The following is a 21,694-nucleotide window of genomic DNA, read 5'->3' on the forward strand; positions in this document are numbered from 1 at the left end:
ATATTTCTTTTTAATTTTTGATGATTAACCACTTGACAACTGGGCACTTAACCCCCCCCCCCTCCCTGCCCAGACCAATTTTCAGCTTTCGGTGCTCTCACACTTTAAATGACAATTACTCAGTCATGCAACACTGTACCCAAATGAATTTTTTTTTTCCCACAAATGGAGCTGTCTTTTGGTGGCATTTGATCACCTCCTGGGTTTTTTATTTTTTGCGCTATAAATGCAAACGTGTGGTGTGAGAAGGCGAGTACACACCAACACACACTGATTTCCCCCCCCCCCCCCCCATAAAGAGTACCTGTCACCAGGCCATCAGAGTACATGAGTACCTATCTGCAGCCCATGCCTCATAGATTATACGTTGGGGTGTTTACCCACAAAATGACCCCATTTTGGAAAACGATTCCACTGTCTTGGTGCTCAAGGCCCTTCAAAAGTGAAGAAAAATTTCAAAAATATGCCTCATAAAATAGACATTGGGGTGTCTTCTTTCCGAAATGGGGTCATTTTGTGGTTAATTCCACTATCCTGGCGCTCCAGGGCCTTCACAAATGTAATAGGTGGTTAGGAAATTAGAGGTGCAATTTTATGCTCCTAGAACCCCTGATGGTGCTCCCTGCATGTTGGACCTCTGTATGTGGCCAGGCTGTGTAAAAGTCACACAAACGTGGTATCGCCATACTCGGTAGGAGTAGCAGAATGTATTTTGGGGTGTATTTGGAAGTATGCATATGCTGTGTGTGAGAAATAACTTGTTATGGCAATTTTTTAAAAAAATTCCCAAGAATTGTGGGAAAAAATTACAACTTCAAAAAATTCACCATGCCTCTTGCTTAATACCTTTTTGAAAAGTAGACAGTCAAATGGGGACATTTTGGGGGGTATTTGTACTTTCCTGACATTTTAGGGCCTCAAGAAATGAGAGAAGCCGTCAGTGCATCAGGTGTGATCAATCTTCAATGATTTGCACCATAGCTTGTAGACATAACTTTCAGAGACTAAATAATATCCACAAATTTGGGTTATTTTTACCAAAGATGTAGCCGTATAAATGTTGCCTCAAATTTATGAACAAAAATGACTTGTTTGCAAAAAATTTTTATCCTAAACTCTTTTCCTAGAGAAATTTTGGAGAAATTTTTTTATTTTTTTTTTTTTTAGCTTTTTTTCACTTATGTCGTAAAAAATAAAAACAGCGGTGATTAAATACCACCAAAAAGGCTGTATATATGTAAAAATAAGAATAGTTGGAGGGAAGCTTCAGAATGGCAAAGATGGTTTTATTACAAATTATGTGTGCAGTTCTTTAATTCCATAGTGAATTCTGATTTTGAAATACTGTTGTCCTTTTAGGTTGAAATTGCTGATGAGCCAGGATACAGGATGGAGTGGAACCGAAGCAACTCGAATGGTGCTGTTGCCCCCCCTCACAGCCAGCAGTATTTATTGCCATCTGCCTCCTCCATGGTTACAAGTGCGCAGAGCCAGTTGTCCAGTGTACAGCAAAATACTTTTGTTCAGAGCAGGTCCTTTAATGCTAACAAGGACCCAATTCTCCAAAATTTGTTGAAAGCCCAAACAAATGAAGACTATTTCCATGTTCAGCAAGCTGCCTTAAATTGCAGGAGTATCAGGCCAAAACCTCACAACAATCAAGTGAAATCGAACCCTCAGATTTCTTCATACAAGCCCGCTAAGGAAGGGGTTTCAATTCCAGACAATAGAAGTGCTATTCCTGCTCAGAATTCTGTAGGATCTAACTACAGAATGCCAACTTATGTTAACACTGTTCATCAAACCACACAGCAGCCGCCACCTGTAGCAGTTGGGCAACAATTTGGTGGAAACGTGTACACCACTACAGTCCAGCAGCCTCTACAGAATTCCCAGCAACCTCTACAGAATTCTCAGGCATTACAAACATATCAACCTACTGTCACGTATTCTTATGCACAGCAAAATAATCTTTATAACGCCATAAGGCCCCCTGCTAATGCCATCCAAATGTCTTGCCAGCAAATGGCACCCAATGTGCTACCATCAGCAATGTACAGTTCGCAGAATGGTGTCTCAGGGCAGTTTGTCTCTCCTCAAAAATCACGTACTGAAACAAATATTTCTGCACGTATGCAGGATTGTAGGAATGGTCAAAATATATCAAGTCCATCCTTGTCCAACTACAGGTCTTTGGCCCCTAATATGTTACAGACATTATCACATTTGGATGGAAATGCCAACTGTTATACCCAAAGACAAAACTTTCAAAATGTCTTTAATAATTCTCCACAGACTACAAGTGCAGCTGCTGAGATGCCACCTTCTTACACTGAAGCAACAACCAATCTGCCAAATGTTAGCAGTGCATCAGTGAACCAGAACTTTAGTAAACAGAGGCAAAATTATGTTGTTGCCAATGTACAACAGCAGCCAGCACAGACAGGTAATCCCCAACCTGTTCAGAGTTCTGTAGGGGATGAACAATCTAGAATCCGTGACATAATTGCCTCACAAGAGAGGAAGCACGAGATGCTTAAAATGTTGCTAGTTTACCGGAGCGTCAGAAAGAAGTATGAGCTGCTAAATCAGGAAAATAACCTTTTGCGACAAAGACTACAGTCCAGCACGTCCCAGGAAAATACAGGACCACCACCACTCCTTTCAAGCCTGCCAGTTGCCCAACCGCAGGCAAACTGCATAATGGCGGGGCAGCAAAATGTAACTCAGGCTGTACCTGTGCAAAACTCAGCCCAAATAAATTCTGCAAAGGGTTTTCACAGTCAAAATATGTATGACCATGTGATGAATACTCCAAATCAAGCTGGTATACAACATAATCTATCCATGCAGGAAAATACAGTGGTTCTCAACCAAATGTTAAGATCTGACAATGGTAACCTGCATAGGCAAAACAATTATTCAGTCTTTGATGGAGGCCAGGCAAATGTGTCAAACTCAACTCTACAGTCACTGTGTTCAGAAAATGCAACCACTAAAGGGAGTCAAAAAGCAACATCAAGAGAATTCGGGGGACAGGCAAACTTCAATAACCAGTATGCATCTAGTTCTAACTCCAATAATGAAAATGTATTAAAGAATGGCCTTGGTTTACATAGTCCTGATAAACCTGCTTCAGTTTCTCAAAGGCTTAATCCTGCTTGCCAAGAAAATAACAGTTACGGGCACCTATCCTATACAACTGGTTTGACAGCAAATGGACAAGTGGTCTCTGTTTCACGGGAAGCAATAGAAGCTTCTTTGCCTCTCTGGAAGGCTGTGCCTCAAAGCACAAATAGGTCTTCAGAAACGCAACACAATCGGTCTCCGGTAGACCGTTCACTTGCTGCTTTCAGACTCCTGGATGAAATGACATTGGGACCTACAAACGAGGTTTCTTCAACTATCTCTCTACAAAAACAAGATTCAACCGTTCAAAATCCACAAATTGCTATTGTTTCTCCGCTTGTACAGTCTAAGGAGGCTTTTCGTGAAGATTACCAGATGTCTAAAGTTTGTATAGAAGGCCCAGATGTAGAAAACCCTGCAATAAATAGTTTAATGGACACACGAAAAAGTGACTGTTTCAATGACATTTTGCAAGAGATAGAATCTTTAGGAGCCAGCACACTGAATAACATAGATACCTCAAGGTCCAAAGATTCTCCAGTTGACAGACAGGATCATTTAGCTTCACCCTTGCCATTTGGCACTGAAGCTACATCTCCTCATACCCAACCTAAGACATCCAGTGATATTGAAATTGTTGATGATAGTTTGCAGATTTCTGGTATATGTACTCTGGTAGAAGGTAACTCTCTTTATGATTCTTCTATTGCCATGATATTTGATGAAACTTCAGATACCACAGCATTACTTCATACCAACACTAGAGATGACCATTCCAAAACTATAGATACATCTCATATTTTGAAAGAACCAAGCAATACTTCTCCAAAAGCAGTCACTGTATCAATTAAATCTGAGCCTGTTGATGATGTGGTGGTAGATGGTCAAACAACTGAGGGTGACAAGCAGTGCAGTGAAATTCCCTGTGTTGATATGGAAGCTGACCAACAATTGGGGTCTGCTCAACAGAAATCTTGCTATGATCTGGAATCCAGTGCTGTATCTGACCAGTTGTCTGAACTTCTTACTGAGTTTCCGTATGGAATTAAAAATTATATGTCTGAGAATATACTTGAGTGCGTTAATGGTGCTCCCCCAAGAAGACCAACTGATAAACCTGAACTAGAGGCAGCATCTGAAAACTTTGAAGCTGAGTGCAAGACAGTTGGTCATATACAATCTGAAATGGTGCCTGTTCCCTCAGTGAACCTGCAGCATGTGGTTAAAATGGATTCAGAACTATCAACTGACTTCAGGCTTCCAGCTGAAAAGACTGACTTTGGTCCTCCGGCTGCAGAGGTGCAGAAAACTGAAATGGTGCCTATACTTACAAAAGATGTTGGTGGAAATTCCATACCAGTAGACGCATGCTTAGATGATGGGTTTGAAATCCTTTCCAATAGCCCTGTGAGTGACATACATATTACCATTTTAGATCAGGATGAAATTCCTAAGATTTTCCCAAGTGAGAATGAATGTGTAGACACTAAAAAATGCAATGAGGTTAAACTTGAAGTTTTGCAGGAATGTTCTAATACTCATGAGCCTGGAAACAAGTCTGATTCGTTAAAAGACTCCACTGATTTGATTGAGGCTGGAACAGATAAGAACTTGTTCTGTTGTTTATTTAGTTGGTTAAATCTCACTAATAAAAATGCCCCAAAATGTAATTGCAAACAGCTAGAAGCCTCCAAAGAAGCAGATTCTACCAAACTATCAAGTAATGACTCTATCCTAAAGTCTGATTTGTCCCCACAAACTCCTGAACCAACATTGCAAGGGTTACCTAAACCAAGCAACAGTGGCTTTGAGATTCTCCAAACTGACAGACCTCCAAAACTTGATCTAGTAGATTCAGAAAATGAAGAAATTCTGCAGCCTATGGAAAAACCACCCAAGCTTGAACGAATAGTATCTGAAGCTGCACATGTTCCAAAAATCAGCCCCCAAGCAAAAAAATGCTTAAAAAGATCAACCTCTGTTGAAGCCTTTCAATCTTCCAAAGATAGTTTGATGAAAAATATCCCTGTAAACCATGAAAAAAATGTAACGCCTAGTCTCAAGGATGGGAAAACTACTTCCAGAAACCAGAACCAATCTCCTAATAAGTTAAAATCTCATGGTTCCCGTAAATCTGAAAAGTTGATTGTTAAAACAGATTTTCTGAAGAGCAAGCATTCCTATAAAGAAAAGGGAGAACCTGAAGGAAAGAAAGCTGTCACTATTGCTCAGTTGGTTTTGAACAAAAGTGATTCGCATAGTGGGTCATCAAAAGACTCACCAGGTGAATCTGGAAAGCAGTCCCGAGGAGAAGAAAAGCTTGGACAAAGTACAAGCACTGTAAGAGTTGAGAAGTCTGATCAGCAAGCAGACAGGAGTTTGAATAGACCAAAATATTCCCCTGGTGTGGACAGAAACGGTCGCTCTCGGGGAGGCCGAAAGCGTAAGGAAAGAGAGAGTCATTTTGAAACGACAAGGAAAGTGCCAACGGTACAAGAATATTTAGAAAGAAAAAGAGAACTTTGTAAGAAAAGGACAGAAGCCAGAATAGAACCAAGAGAGCATTTGGGAGATGTAAGGCACACAGCTGAGAGACCTTCTGAGATTAGTGGAAATCCTTGTAATTTAAAAAGGCCCTTATCGCCTGCAAAAACTGTGACCTCAAAAGAAAATAACAGGTACTCTGAAATGTCAAAAGTTTATCAAAAGGACAGGTCACAAAGTGGAGGAACTTATGAAGCTGGCCACCGAAGGCGAAAGGACTTGCACAATAGTCAAAGAGTGCCTGCGAACAAGGCACTGAACGCGGGTCGCTCATCAAGTAATGACAAAATCTATCTGACCCCTGTTAATTCCAGGCGTTCTTCTTATGAAGGCATCAATTTGGCTAAACTACAAATCAGACATTCTCCAGAAAAACCAAAGTACACTGAAAGAAGAAAATCTCTTGAAAACTCTTGTCTCTCAAAACCTTCAAATTCTGCTGTGAAAAATAGGGATTCTCCTGAAATGTTAAAGTTCAAACTATGTCCAGAGTTTGGCTACGGGAGTCCAACTACTCAAGAGAGCGCAGGGGAGACGACGGATCCTAAAGCAAAAAGTGTGGTAGAAGGTATGTAAAGTGTGTGTGTGTGTGTGTGTGTGGTTGGTTTGTTTAGTTTGTTTTCTATTTTTTGTTATCCACCATTTTGGGTTAAAACCTTTTTTTAAAATGTTGCTATATTTTTGTATACTGCGGTTTTAAACACATTGGCCTTACCCTTACATTTGTTATCCTCATTTTTCATTTTAACCCTTTCATGACTAAGCCTATTTTTGGCATTTTGGTGTTTACAAGTTAAAATCCATATTTTTTGCTAGAAAATTACTTGGAACCCCCAAACATTATATATATTTTTTTTAGCAGAGACTCTTGAGAATAAAACGGCGATTGTTGCAATATTTTATGTCACACAGTATTTGCGCAGCGGTGTTTTAAACGCAACTTTTTTGGAAAAGGGACATTTTCATGAATTAAAAAAAAAAAAAGAAACAGTAAAATTTGCCCAATTTTTTTGCATAATGTGAAAGATAATGTTACGTCGAGTAAATAGATACCAAACATGTCACACTTTATAATTGCACGCACTCGTGGATTGACGACAAAGTACGGTACCTAAAAATCTCAATAGGCGATGCTTTAATTTTTTTTTTTTACGGTTACCAGGTTAGCGGTACAGAGGAGGGCTAGTGCTAGAATTATTGCTCTCGCTCTGACGATCGCGGCGATACCTCACACGTGTGATTTGAACACCGTTTACATATGCGGGCGCGACTTCCATATGCGTTTTCTTTGCTTCGCGAGCTCGCGGGGATGGTGGGCGCTTTAAAATTTATTTTTTTATTTATATTAAAATGACAAAATTGTTTAAAAAAAAAAAAAAAATCACTTTTATTGCTGTCACAAGGAATGTAAGCATCCCTTGTGACAGTAATAGGTGGTGACAGGTACTCTTTATGGAGGGATCGGGGGTCTAAAAGACCCCCCCCCCCCCACCCCTCCTTTTACACTTCAATGTATTCAGATCGCCGAAAAAGGCTATTCTGAATACCATATATATATATATATATATATATATATATATATATATATATATATATATATATATATATATATATATATATATATATATATATATATATATATATAAAAAAAATTTTTAAAACCGGCGCCATTGGCAGCCGAGTAAACGGGAAGTGACGTCATGACGTTGCTTCCATGTTTACGATTAGGATACTGGAACGAAGCCAATTACGGCTTCGTTCCAGTTCCTCCCCAGCAGCCGGAGGTGCCGGAACTTGAATCAGTGCTCCCGATCGAGCGGGAGCACTGGTAACAGCGGCGGGAGGGGGGGACGTCCCCTCACGCTCCTCCGGCATAACAGCCGAGCGGCTTTTAGCCGCTTCGGCTGTTATGGCTGGATAGCCAATCGCCCGCTGAAAAAAACGGTACCGGGATGATGTCTGCAGGTGCGGGCATCATCCCGGTATACCCCCCCCCCCCCCCCCCCCCCGGAAGCAGAGTACGCATATCTGCGTACGCTCGGCGTGAAGGGGTTAAACTTGTCGTTCTCATATCTAACGGGACACCTGTTGCTAGCTGTAGAAACCAATACGCCTTTTTCTAACTTCATTAGGGGACACTGGGTGATGTTCATAGATGTTGGGTTATGCAGCTGCACAGCATGCATCCTGATATTTTACTGTGCCAGAGGCAAAGGTACAGCACCCAGCCCCAACTTGTCAATCTTTAGCAGTCTGCCACTGGATGGGGCTGAATGCTGTACTGAGTGCTACTTTAAGGCCCAATGTATACAGGGATGAATGCTCCCTTTTTATTTATTTATTTATTTATTTTTTTGTTTTGTTTTTAATTGATAACATATCTCTATGCAAGGCCAGAGTTGAGCTGGACATGTGTTAATTTTCAAATGTTCATAAGAGCAGACTTGCAAAATTGCAAAAAGTATATTTGATGCCATGATGTAGTTAAAAGTACTTTGTTTGCTTTTAAAATTTCATTTTGAAATAAATGAGTTTTAGCAAACGAAAACCACATATGCCTTTTTAGAAATGAATGTCCAATTTTATTTATTTTCCATTCTGCTCTTCGAATTTTCCTGCTACTGAGGTCGACAATAAATAAATATAAATTTGACCCCCACTAATAGAAAATCGAACAAATGAAATATTTTTAATAATTTTTACTGTATGGCCAGCTGTAAGGTTCCACACCCTTATCCTAAGAGAATCTAGCCCCTTTAATATTCACCCCAATTCGTTATACAATTATTACAAGGTCTAAGTAATCTTTCAACACCCCCCTTTTTTATTATTTTTTTTTTTTTTCTCTTGCTGAAATATGTAAATAGTTGCGGTGGTGTGGTTGTTGTGGTTTGTTTATTTTTTTTATCTAGAAAATTAACTATGCACAAATGTGTAATGTAATATTCAATGTTGTGTTGAGTTTCAATGTAGATTAAAATAGGGGTTGGCTCTCATGACTGCCTCGTCTTCCTCTTACTCCTCCCTCCTTCTCGGACAAGACTGACATCACAACCTAATATGAGCTTGTTGATCAAATAAAAAAAACAAAACATGGGCAGTTATGACTATGTAACTTGTCATCCCCAACTCCTGCCTTTTGATGTCTAGCTCATTAGTACATTCTTTCCTTCTGTTACACAGATGAACATATTGTACAACCACATGAATAAAGTGTTTACTAGGGCTGCAACTAACGATTATTTTCATAATCGATTAGTTGGCCGATTGTTTCGATTAATCGGTTAATAACCTTAAAAAAAAAAAAGTGGGTCAAATTGACGTTCATTTTCAACCAGTGATGGGAAAATTTGGAAATAGAAAACTTCTTGGTCAAAGGAATTTTCAGACAGTGTATGTGGTTTTTGTTCAGAAATGAAGTGAAAATTTCAAACAAAATTTCTTTCATTCAGTGAATGTACAAAGATTTTTCATCTGAATATTCTTGCCTGAAAATTGATCTGTGAGGCCAGCATAAGGCTCAGTACACACCTATGCAGTTTTTGCTTTTGATCTGTTTCTGCAGTGCTTTTTGCTGTGTGTTTTGATTATTGCGCAAGTGATTTTACTGCAATTTGCATTTTTTTTGGGCAGATTAAAAAACACAAATTGCTGCAAAAATACATTACATTCTTTTATGCAGCTTCTCTATTGAAGTATGTTGAACCAAAAAAAGCACAGTTTTGCCTTTTAAAAGTCCCTGACCCTTTCTGAATATGCAGAGGCTGAAAAAAGCACAGATGTGAACGTGTCCCATAGGAAACCATGTAAATGAACTGTAGTGCGTTTCTGCAAAAAGCACCAACAAACACATAAATGTTAGCCAGGCCTAAGACGTGTAGTAACAATTGGGGTTAAAAGACTGAAATTAGCCCTTTATAGTTGAAAAAAGCAGATAATCACTACTGGAAGGGGTTTTTTTTTTTTTTTTTTTTTTTTTTTTTTTTTTACTGTAGAACAGTGAAAGTAATATTAACAGTAGTGATTATATTTTTGTACTATAAAGGGCTCATTTTAGTGTGGGTTTTTTTTTTCCCCATTGTTACTGGCTGATCGCTTAATTTCATAATCGATTCGTTGTTTCAGCCCTAGTGTTTACCCCTGTGTTTTATTTTTTGTTTGCCTTGTTTTACACAAAGCCAAGCCACATGCCAATCTCTTCTTATTGGTTCATAGGTATCAAAAGCAGCAAAGAGGCTTGGTGCAACAATATTCCCCTGAAGAAGCGCAAAGTGGAAGGTGTAGAAGCTCATGGTAAGGGAAATATCTTGATTTCTTCATTGGAGTTATTGACAATTGAGTAGGCTTAAACAGTCACTTTGCCCAAACAAGGCAGGGTGATGGCCAATGCTGATAACTTGCTTGCACTGCTTCTCAGTCATCCTCCATGAGCTTCTGGGTATAAATGCATGTGACAGTGTTTGGACCCAAGCAGCCAGTCCCCAGGCTTAAACATGTGGGTGGTGGTCATTGACATGCTTCTATCTAAGCACTGGCAATGTAGCTTAGACATGACCTAAATTGGTAAAGTGACAGTCTGCTTTAAAAATAAAAAGTGTGTATGTATGATATTATATTATATGTGTAAAAATAAAGTATGGATTAGGAGAAAGTGTGCACTAAAACTATAAATTATAGACTCCCTCCCTCCGGACATTTAACCCAGAGCATTAGGGATAATCCTTGGGTCTGAGGTTGGTAGCTGACAGGCCAGCAATACTCACTTTGGATGAGATGTCCTCTGATCCTGATTTTCCTTATCCCTTCCATTGTTCTGGCTGGTCCCTATCTTTAAAAAATAAAAAAAATTCACCTTTAGTAACATATTACACCCATATTTAGGGTGTAACGTGTTACTGGCCCTTTACCTTCCCTGTATGATGGAGAACCCATGTATGTTACCATCATTCTATTGTGCTCTAGGATTTAACCTATTTTGTTGTATCCACCAAATGTACATCTCATGAAAGCTGTAAAATGTTTCTTGTGACAAGAGTGTACCAAATTGTGATTTTCGTACATGCTTTAACGCTTGTATACTGTTCTGTTTTCCTCAATAACATTTTATAACGGGGGGGGGACATGGCCCTAAGAGGGCATCTTCCCTCCCGGCCGCTACATTCATTCACATTCAGAGTTCTGTAAATGAATTGTAGCTACCATCAGCCACTGCTGATGAGCCCTTGTGGTAGTTCATTGAATTTAGTAACTGCTTGCCTGTATGGGTAGATGGCTATACTTGACAGTCTGAAGGAGCCTTGCATTGCACCCGTGTTTTTGCTGATCGCAGTTCAAATGCTTAAAAGGCATTTATTTATTATTATTATTATTATTATTATTATTATTATTATTATTATTATTATTTGCATGTTTTACCTGCAGAAAGACACCATTTATTTTTTTAAGGTTAATTTCTTTTAAAGTGAACCTATCAGGCCTTTTTAAAGGCTTTAGGGGCAGGTGCTGCCTTATGAATGCTATTCACTTTGTCTATGAAAGCTTTACTGCATGTACCCCTCTGTAACTATCTTTTGTTTGTCAGGAGTGTGATGTTCAGGGCTAAGCCTCAACAATGTATAAGGCATTGTTATTGGACACCAGAGTGACAGTTGGTTGGGCTAAGGCTGACCATAGATGGTTGAATCTCAGCTGATTTAGCAGGAACCAGCTGAAATTTGAACCGTTTATGGGTAGGCTGAATGTACCAAGTTAATCGATCAGCTAGGGTACAACCAGGCTGCTGGATTTACTTACGATTGGCAGTGGCTTTAGCAGCTGTTGTCTTCCAGCTGGGGCGGCTCCCTCTGCTCCTCCACTTGAAGAACACAATGTCTCCGCAGTAGGGATTTCCGTTGTCGGCACTATCTGTGTAGATGGGAGAATCGTGCGAATTTCAGGTTGCAGGAAATAAATTGTACAGTCTATGGCCTGCCTAGTCCTGAAGTCCCAGAGTAACTAAGTAAAACTAGTTATAGAGGCACTCGGAGGGAAACTAATTCTTGTGTATATTTGACTTATTTTACTTGTCTTTTACTTGCAGGCTTTCAGAAATCGCCAGTATCAGCTGAATCAACTCCACTTTACAAACCACTTGAGAGAAATAATACTCGAACACCACAAGGTTCACAGACAACTTTCAGTGTTTTTAAACAGATTTACCAAAAGAGGAGCAAAAGCCTTGACTTCAGCCAAGGCAACACATGATCTACATTGTCCACTTTCTGATGGGTTGGCTGGTTTGGCTTTCTGCAGAGCTCTAATGGAGAACAATTATATCTTTAATGTGGCAATTGAGGGACCATAGCTTCAATGAAATCATAAATCCAGTATTATATCCTGAAGGACATTGGATGGCTTTGAATGTAAGAAGAGCATCACCATTAGACATTTGGATATTGTTTGGTTGTAAGGACATTAGTTGTACAAAGTGCCCTTTTTTTTTTTTTGAAGGAAGATGACTTGCTGGTAGCATTAACTTTAAGTGGAACTTCAAATATTATTTTTTATTTTTTATTTTTTATTGTTGGTGTCCATTTTGTCTGATTCAGGAAAAAAGGGGATAGAACTTCAAGAGTGAAATAAATGCCAATAAAAATCCCTTTTCAGTAAAGTGGGGAAAAGTTAGTGTCTCTGTTCCCCCATGTGGGAGAATTGCCTCTCTTCTTGTTCCAAAGGATTGACTGCATTAGAAATCTGACCCATCCCCACTCTTGTCAAGACTTTGCAAGTTTGAGCCTCAATCTGGTCAACACGGCAAAATATTTTCAAATCTTTTAGCAAGCTTCAAGCAACTTTGAAGATTTTAAAGTAGACCTAGTTCCAATAGGGGTTTGCCTAACCAATATTAATGGAATGGCTGACTATAACTAAAGCCTTCCCTTTTTTAAATGTACTGAATACGCTTGTTCTAATTCCCCTGCACAGAGTTCAGTGTGCATTAGAAGCTTCAGCAAATCTTTATATCACATGTAGGCATTACCTAGGATGGTGTGCTTGAAAATGCAGTCTGCCTGGGAACACCCACTCCTGTAGACTCTCTAACTCATCCCAAGAACCAGTCCACTGCTTACATCATGGCTGAGGGCTCATGGTAAAGGAAGTCCTGAGACAGTTGTTGGGATGTAAGCTCTGCATAGTAGCCTGCTGGAACCGCCCACCAGCTATGTTCTGCCTGCAGTGCATAGAAAAGTGCAGAGTCTTAATTGTATCACTAGGTATAAATAAGGTATGTAATAAAAATGGAAGGATTTTCAATGGCAGGCTTCAACAAGCTTGTTGTGTTGAGGTTCTTCTGCTAAGATATGTAACTTCCAAACTGAAGCTGAAGGGTGCTTTAGAGACTTCATTAAAGTTGCTAGAAGCTTTGCAAATTCTTAGCTTGCAACATACATGGGTTTTCTATGAGCTGAAGCCCATATGAACAAGGCCAAACTTTAAAGTGAAAGACAATTTAAGTTTCAACACCCCCCCAGGCATTATTTGTTTGTCCATTTTGACCTAAAAGTCTTGTGTGTATGTGCCTTCCAGAGTTCCGGCTTCATAAATCCCACATGTGGTGGGGAGGGTCTGGGGACTCCAGCAGAAAGATTGCAGATTTTCTAGGATGTTCTGAAACAAAAAAAGGGTGCACTGACCCTTTAAATTGCTGATTGTTTTGTTTTACATAATGAGCATTTAAGGTGCTTATGTTGTGTTCAACATGCTGCTATGGAGGGTGGTTACTCTCATGTAAATGTACAGAGCTTTAAAATGGGGGGAGGCGGCGGTATGAATTTGTACCTATAGCATAGCCCCTCTCTTGGAGTAAGCATGACTTGGGACTTGTTTGTGTTGTTGGTTTTTTTTTATTTTTTATTTTTTCTTCTCCCCCAGCTGCCATGTTTCTGTACTTTGTCATACTACTTGCACTAAATATTTTTCTTATGTTTTTCCAAAAACAAGTTTTGTTTAACATTTATATATATTTTTTTTTACATTGAAGTCTAATTAAATATTTCTTTACTATGTTTTGACGTGTGTGTGTGTGTGTGTGTGTGTATATATGTATGTAATATGTTGCTGTCTGTTTTAAAGCCAAACTACACAGAATTAAAGGGGGGGATTCTGCAATTGCAGTAAATGTTAAATTGCTTTGTAGTTCTCTTACAGATACTGTTTGACATCTGGCAGCCTTTATGCCTTTGTCACATCATGAGTTTTGGCACTGGGCAATGAGTGATCTGCTCGTCAGCCAGTGGGGAGTCTCTAATGGTATTCAAAGAATGCCCCAGGTTTGGTGTTGGTTTAAAACCCAATGCTGCATATATAGTGACTAGTGTCTCTCCCATTAACTGTTTATATACGTGTGATTGAAAAAAAATATATATAAATTTAAAAATTTTAACATGCATACACTTGTGCTCATAAGTTTGCATACCCTGGCAGAATTTGATTTCTTGGCCATTTTTCAGAGAATGAGTGATAAACATTTCTTTCATTTGTGGTTAGTGTTTGGCTGAAGCCATTTATTATCAATCAACTGTGCTTACTCTTTGTTTCGATAAAAAAAAAAAAACTACCCACATGACCCTGATCAAAAGTTTACATACCCAGGTGATTTTGGCCTGATAACATGCACACAAGTTGACACAAAGGGTTAGAATGGCTATTAAAGGTAACCATCCTCACCTGTGATCTGTTTTCTTGTGGTGTGTGTGTGTGTAAAAGGGTCAATGCCATTATGGACTCCTGACAGACCCTTGAATCTTTCATTCAGTGCTGCACTGACAAGTCATGGGGGAAAGCAAAATAACTGTCAAAAGGTAGTTGAACTGTATAAAACAGGAAAGGGATATAGAAAGATATCCAAGGAATTGAGAGTGCCAATCGGCAGTGTTCAAACTAATCAAGAAGTGGAAAATGAGGGATTCAGTTGAAACAAAACATGGTCAGATAGACCAACTAAAATTTCAGCCACTGCCAGAAAAATTTGTTTGGGATGCAAAGAAAAACCCACAAATAACTTTGACCTACAGGACACTCAAAATGGGGTGTAGCTGTTTCAAGATGCACAATAAGGGGGCACTTGGAGAAAGATGGGCTGCATGGTTGAGTTGCCAGAAGAAAGCCATTACTACACAAATGCCACAAAGTATCCTGCTTACAATACGCCAAACAGCACAGAGACTAGCCTCAAACCTTCTGGCACATATGGAGTGATGAGACCAAAATTGAGCTTTTTGGCTACAACCATAAATGCTACATTTGGAGAGGAGTGAACAAGACCTATGATAAAAGGATCACCATTCCTACTGTGAAACATGGGAGGTGGGTCGCTGATGTTTTGGGCATGTGTGAGCTACAAAGGCACAGGAAATTTTGGTCAAAATTGATGGCAAGATGGCTGCAGTATGTTATCAAAAAATACTGGAGGAACATTTGCGTTAATCAGCCAGGAAGCTGCACATGGGACGTACTTGGACATTCCAACTTGACAATGATCCAAAACACAAGGCCAAGTTGACCTATTGGCCACAGCAGAGTAAGGTGAAGGTTCTAGAGTGGCCATCTCAGTCTCCTGACCACCAATATCATTGCACCACTCTGGGGAGCTCTCAAACGTGCAGTTCATGTAAGACAGCCCAAGAATTTCCAGGACCTGGAGGCTTTTTGCAGAGGAATGGCCAGCTTTACCATCTGAGAAGATAAAGAGCCTCATCTACAAATGCCACAAAAGACTTCAAGCTGTCGTTTATGTTAAAGGGGGCAATGCACGGTATTAAGAACTGGGGTATGTAAACCTTTGATCATTTGGGTAGTTTCTGTTGTGATTATGATTTTAAATACAGTTGATAAATGGCTTCAGCCAAACACTAACCATGAGTAAAAAATGTCTATCATTCATATTCTCTGAAAAATAGCCAAGAAATCATACGTTCTGCCAGGGTATATAAACTTATGAGCACAACTGTGTATGTATGTGGGGGAGATGTATATTTATCTCTTTTCATGTGACAACACAAGAAATTACACTTTACTACAATGTAAATTAGTGAGTGTACAGCTTCTATAACAGTATAAATTTGCTGTCCTCTCAAAATAATTTAATGCAGCCATTAATGTCTAAACCGCTGGCAAGAGTACACACCTAAGTGAAAATGTGCAAATTGGGCCTAATTGGCCATTTTCCCTCCCAGGTGTCATGTGACTCGTTAGTGTTACAGGGTCTCACGCGGGACTGGGGAGCAGGTTTGTTTGGTGTTATCACTCTCATTCTGGCTATACTGGAAGTTCAACATGGCACCTCATGGCAAAGAACTCTGAGGATCTAAAAAAAGAATTGTTGCTCTACCTAAAGATGGCCTAGGCCAGTAATGGCGAACCTTGGCATCCCAGATGTTTTGGAACTACATTTTCCATGATCATGCACTCTGCAGTGTAGTTGAGCATCATGGGAAATTTAGTTCCAAAACATCTGGGGTGCCAAGGTTTGCCATCACTGGCCTAGGCTATAAGAATATTGCCAAGACCCTGAAACTGAGCTGCAGCATGGTTTAACTGGACAGGTTCCACTTAGAACAGGCCTCGTGATGGTTGACCAAAGAGGTTAAGTGCACATGCTCAGCCTCATATCCAGTGGTTGCCTTTGGGAAATAGATGTATGAGGGCAGCCAGCAATGCTGCAGAGATTGAAGGGGTGGGGGGCGTCAGCCTGTCGGTGTTCAGACCATACACTGCACACTACATAAAATAGGTCTACATGGCTGTTGTCCCAGATGATGCACAAGAGCCTGCAAACAGTTTGCTGAAGACAAGCAGACTAAGGGCATGGATTACTGGAACCATGTCCTGTAGTTTGAGACCAAGATAAACTTATTTGCTTCAGATGGTATCAAGCGTGTGTGGGGGGGGCAACCAGATGAGGAGTACGAAGACAAGTGTGTCTTGCCTACAGTCAAACATGGTGGTGGGAGTGTCATGGTCTGGGGCTGCATGAGTGCTGCCGGCACCGGGGAGCTAAGTTAATGGAGGGAACCATGAATGCCAACCTGTATTGTGACATACTGAAGCCAAGCATGAGCCCCCTCCTTCCGGAGACTGGGCCGCAGGGGAGTGTTCCAACATAACAACCCCAAACATGATGACCCCCAACACACCTCCAATATGACCATTGCCTTGCTAAAGAAGCTTAGGGTAAAGGTGATGGACTGGCCAAGCATGTCTCCAGGCCTAAACCCTATTGAGCATCTGTGGGGCTTCCTCAAACAGAAGGTGGAGGAGTGCAAGGTTTCTAACATCCACCAGCTCCATGATGTCGGCGTGGAAGAGGATCCCAGTGGCAACCTGGGAAGCTCTAGTGAACTCCATGCCCAAGAGGGTTAAGGCAGTGCTGGAAAATAATGCCGGTCTTACAAAAAATTGATACTGTGGGCCCAATTTGGACATTTTCACTTAAGGGTATACTCACTTTTGTTGCCAGCGGTTTAGACATTGGCTGTGTTTTTATTCTGAGGGGACAGCAAATTTACACTTATACAAGCTGTACTGAAGGGGTTAATCCGCTGTCTAGGGTGGTCCCTTCAACCTCTCAGACCTCAGATCCAATATATTGTATAATTTCAGATATATCCGGAATCCGTTCAAAAAACATAGAAAACGTCACTCGCTCCATGCTGTCTTTTGAGAACTAATTGTATTGAGTTATCACAAAGCGATTCATATAACCATTTGCACATCGCACAGAATAAGACATGCGCAGTAGAAATTAAGACGTTTACAGCTGGTCAAGACAAAAAGCTTTTGTTCATTGTTCGAAGTTGGGTAAAAGAATGTGAGAAAAAGATAACAAAACGTGACAGTTCATGTTTTCTCCAGTAGCTGAAGAAATGCTGAGAATGTGTGAAAGTTTTAGATAAGTGTGTGAGAACAAAGCAGTTAGAAGAATCTCATGTTGAGACAGTGATCTGAGAAGTTAAAGGGGTGTTCAAACTACATATTGTAAAATTGAAGTTTGTGAATATAAAGATGGCTGACGGATACATGATGGATGCTTAACATAACCTTTCAACCCCATCTTAAAGTCATGGAATGACTTTTTACAGATCCGCAGCCTCCTGAAATCTACAGTTCTTGCTACGTTTGTTATATTCATTTACATAAAGCTGAAGATATTGTGTATATGCGTGAGAAGGTTGGTCTGGTGTAGTGCATTTGATAATACAAAGTAGAATAAGCTTGAAAATCAGATGGCCTATCGATCCTAACAATAGTACTATGATAATCACTATGTCCTTTAACCATGACAACATTCCACCTAAGCCCAAATTAGAAAAGGGGTTCCTGTCAAACCATGAATTAAACTGAGACAAGTACAATTAAATCACATTTGTTTATTAAATAAAAAGGTAAATAGAAAAAGTGTAGTCAAAGCATAGCCAGAGTCCAGTAACCAGATCGAGTAGTCAGCCAGGCCAGAAGTCAGGGATCCAAGTAGAGCCACAGCAAGCAGGATAAGGAGCCAGAAGGGATTTCAGCAAGCCAGTCTTTAAACAGAACCGCAGGAGATGGTTTCTTGTGATGTGACCAAGGTCGGAGGCAGAGGTGAAGTGAGCTGGACAGCTTTAAGTATGCAGGTCAGACGAGCATGATCAGGAACAGCTGGTAACTGGAGAGAGACGCGAGCTGGCAATTAGCTGACAGCTGAGCAGCCCGTCCAGAGAAGGAAGGGCTAAGCCAGCCCTGACAGTTCCATCCATAATTACCTATGTCCCTTGCTTGTTTCATTAATTAATTTACCTGTGTTCGGTGTTTATTAACCACTTTCAGACCGGACCATTTTGCTGGTAAATGACCAGAGGTCTTTTTACACTTTGGCACTGCGCTGCTTTAACTGGTAATTGCGCGGTCATGCAATGTTGTACCCAAACGAAATTTGCGTCCTTTTCTTCCCACAAATAGAGCTTTCTTTTAAAGGTATTTGACTGACTCTGCGATTTTTATTTTTTGCGATATAAACGTAAAAAGACCGCAAATTTTGAAAAAAAATGATATTTTCTACTTTTTGTTATTAGAAAAATCCAATAAACTCAATTTTAGTCATACATTTAGGCCAAAATGTATTCAGCCACATGTCTTTGGTAAAAAAAAAAGTCAATAACTGTATATTTATTGGTTTGCGCAAAAGTTGTCACATCTGCAAACTAAGGTACGTTTTCTGGAATTTACGCAGCTTTTAGTTTACGACTGCCTATCTCATTTCTTGAGGTGCTAAAATGGCAGGGCAGTACAAACCCCCCCCCCCCCCAAATGACCCCATTTTGGAAAGTAGACCCCCTAAGGAAATTGATAAGTGGCATGTTGAGCCCATTGAATATTTTATTTTTTTGCCTCAAGCGATTGAATAATGACAAAAAAAATTTTTTTTATTTTTTTTACACAAAGTTGTCATTAAATGATATATTGCTCACACATGCTATGGGCATATGTGAAATGACACCCCAAAATAAATTCTGCTGCTTCTCCTGAGTACGGAGATACCACATATGTGGTACTTTTTGGGAGCCTAGCCGCGTACGGGGCCCCGAAAACCAAGCACCGCCTTCAGGCTTTCTAAGGGCGTAAATTTTTGATTTCACTTCTCACTACCTATTACAGTTTTGAAGGCCATAAAATGCCAAGATGGCACAAAACCCCCACAAATGACCCCATTTTAGAAAGTAGACACCCCAAGCTATTTGCTGAGAGGCATGTTGAGTCCATGGAATATTTTATATTTTGCCACAAGTTGTGGGAAAATTACAAACTTTTTTTTTTTTTTTTTTTTTTTTTTTTTTTACACAAAGTTGTCACTAAATGATATATTGCTCACACATGCTATGGGCATATGTGAAATGACACCCCAAAATAAATTCTGCTGCTTCTCCTGAGTAAGGGGATACCACATATGTGGGACTTTTTGGGAGCCTAGCCGCGTACGGGGCCCCGAAAACCAAGCACCGCCTTCAGGCTTTCTAAGGGCGTTAGAGTTTTGAAGACCATAAAATGCCAAGATGGCACAAACCCCCCCCCAAATGACCCCATTTTGGAAAGTAGACACCCCTAAATTTACGGGTACACTAGTGAGACTAGGTAATAAATGGCGGGTGCCCTGAAACTATAAAAAAAATAACTAACCAACCAGCGTCACCTGTAACAGTTATATGGTGATCACTGGTGAAAGGGTTAACTAGGGGGCAATCAGGGGGCTTTATGCGGTAGTATATGGGGGTCTCTGGCGCTATAAAAAGCTGCGGCTAACCTAAATACCTACCTGCCTAACTAGCGTCACCTGTGACACTAATACAACGATCAGAAAAACGATCGCTTATTAGGCTGTGTTCACACTGGAGCGATGCAGGAACGCCACGAATCCGCGGCGGGTTCCCGCATCGCATGCCTCCCGGCGGCAGTTCACACTGCCCTATGCGAACTGCTGGGAGTGTCAGTGAAATGTTAATGACACCCCCAGATCAGTTCGCATATCGCAGTGCGATCTGCAAACTTGGATCGCATGGTGTGAACACCCATGCGATCCGATTCTGCTGCGGACCAAAAAAAGGGTCCCGTGCGAATTTGCGGCGGGTGCGGCGAATGGCTGAACTCGAATCGCAGAGATCGGATGTGATTTGCACTGCAGTGCGGTGCGAATCACATCCGTTCTCATAAACCGCTGCAATGTGAACCCAGCCTTAGTGACACTGGCGACGGGGGGTGATCACGGGTTAAACCTTTATTGGGGGGGGGTTAGGGGGGTACATTAGAACTAAAGGGGGCTAACCCTAACAGTTATTAGTCACAAATGACACCAATGCAAAAAAAAAAATGCATTGGTGTCACTGTGACTGGGGGGGCAGGGGTAATTGGGGGGGTGATCGGGGGGTAAAGGGGGGGTGTGAGTGTGCCTGGCATGTTCTACTGTGAAGTGTCGTGTTGGTGCAACTCACCGATCCTCTCTCCTCGGTGCCGGAGCGAAAAATACCGACACGAGGAGAGATTACATCACTTCCTCTGCCTGTGTTTACATTACAGGAGAGGAAGTGATGTCACGAAGGATTTCCATTCGTCGGGAGCGATCGCGAGGGGGTGGCCATGAATGAATGGCCACCCCCTCATCCCGGATTGCTCCCGAACGAATACCGACCGCCGCAGGCACGGGGGGGGGTGCCCGATCGGGCCCCCCACCCGCGGGAAGGCAGGGACTTATATATACGCCCATATGCCTGCCCGTGCCATTCTGTCGACGTATATCGTCGTGCGGCGGTCGGCAAGTGGTTAATAACGTCATAGTAGTCTGGGATTTCCATGCTGGTATTGTGAAACCATGTACAACAGTCATAATCTTGGGTCATTTCGCATAAACCTGTTAGAGCTGCACTCATGCTTTCAATAGCCAATTTGTGTAGCTCTAGTTGTCGTCCAATTGCTTTGGGCTGGCTGTCGAGTAGTCCTATATCTTGGGCGTTTTTTTTTCCATAACATTTATTAGCCTAGTGTAGTTTTATTTAATTTGTCCATCATGGTTATGCCCCATACTGTCCAGGATGGAAATCATGTCCATGACTTATCTGAAGTAGAAAACATAGATGGGTTTTCTCTTGTATTTATAAGTTAACCTATGTACTGGACTTGGTGTAACTCATATGTGATGTTCCTGATTCTGGCCTAGAGCTGGTATCAACTGCTAAATAACACCATCCTTTCACTCTTGCGGGGATCCATGGGTAACAAATTTTACCACAGCATATGTATGTTTTGTTTCCCAATTAAAAACTTCTAAGGCCGCGTACACACGCGCGGACTGTTCGCCCAACCTTGTTCGTCAAACAGTTTCGGCAAACAGTCCGCTCAAAATTTGCATGAGCGGACTTGCCCACACACGAGCGGACTGTTTCAGCGAACTGTTTGCCAAACAGTCCGCTCAACTTTTGAAATGAACGGACTCGCCCACGTAAGGCGGAGGCAAATC

General features: G+C 40.9%; 1 protein-coding gene across 2 annotated transcripts in view; it reads left to right on the forward strand.

Moving 5' to 3' along the window:
* RESF1 (retroelement silencing factor 1) overlaps nt 1-13,718 on the forward strand; it is a 121,939-nt gene extending 108,221 nt beyond the window's left edge. For both annotated transcript variants that reach the window (XM_077469301.1, XM_077469302.1), the window contains exons 2-4: nt 1,360-6,241; nt 9,889-9,966; nt 11,753-13,718. In XM_077469301.1, the coding sequence (XP_077325427.1) occupies nt 1,360-6,241; nt 9,889-9,966; nt 11,753-11,916 (5,124 nt within the window). In that variant the 3' untranslated portion in view covers nt 11,917-13,718. The remainder of the gene's footprint in view (nt 1-1,359; nt 6,242-9,888; nt 9,967-11,752) is intronic.
* The last annotated feature ends 7,976 nt before the right edge of the window (nt 13,719-21,694 follow it).

This window comes from Lithobates pipiens, unplaced genomic scaffold (assembly GCF_037356315.1).
Source record: "Lithobates pipiens isolate NorthernLeopardFrog02 unplaced genomic scaffold, aLitPip1_a1.2 Scaffold_8, whole genome shotgun sequence".
NCBI classification, from domain to species: Eukaryota; Metazoa; Chordata; class Amphibia; order Anura; family Ranidae; genus Lithobates; species Lithobates pipiens.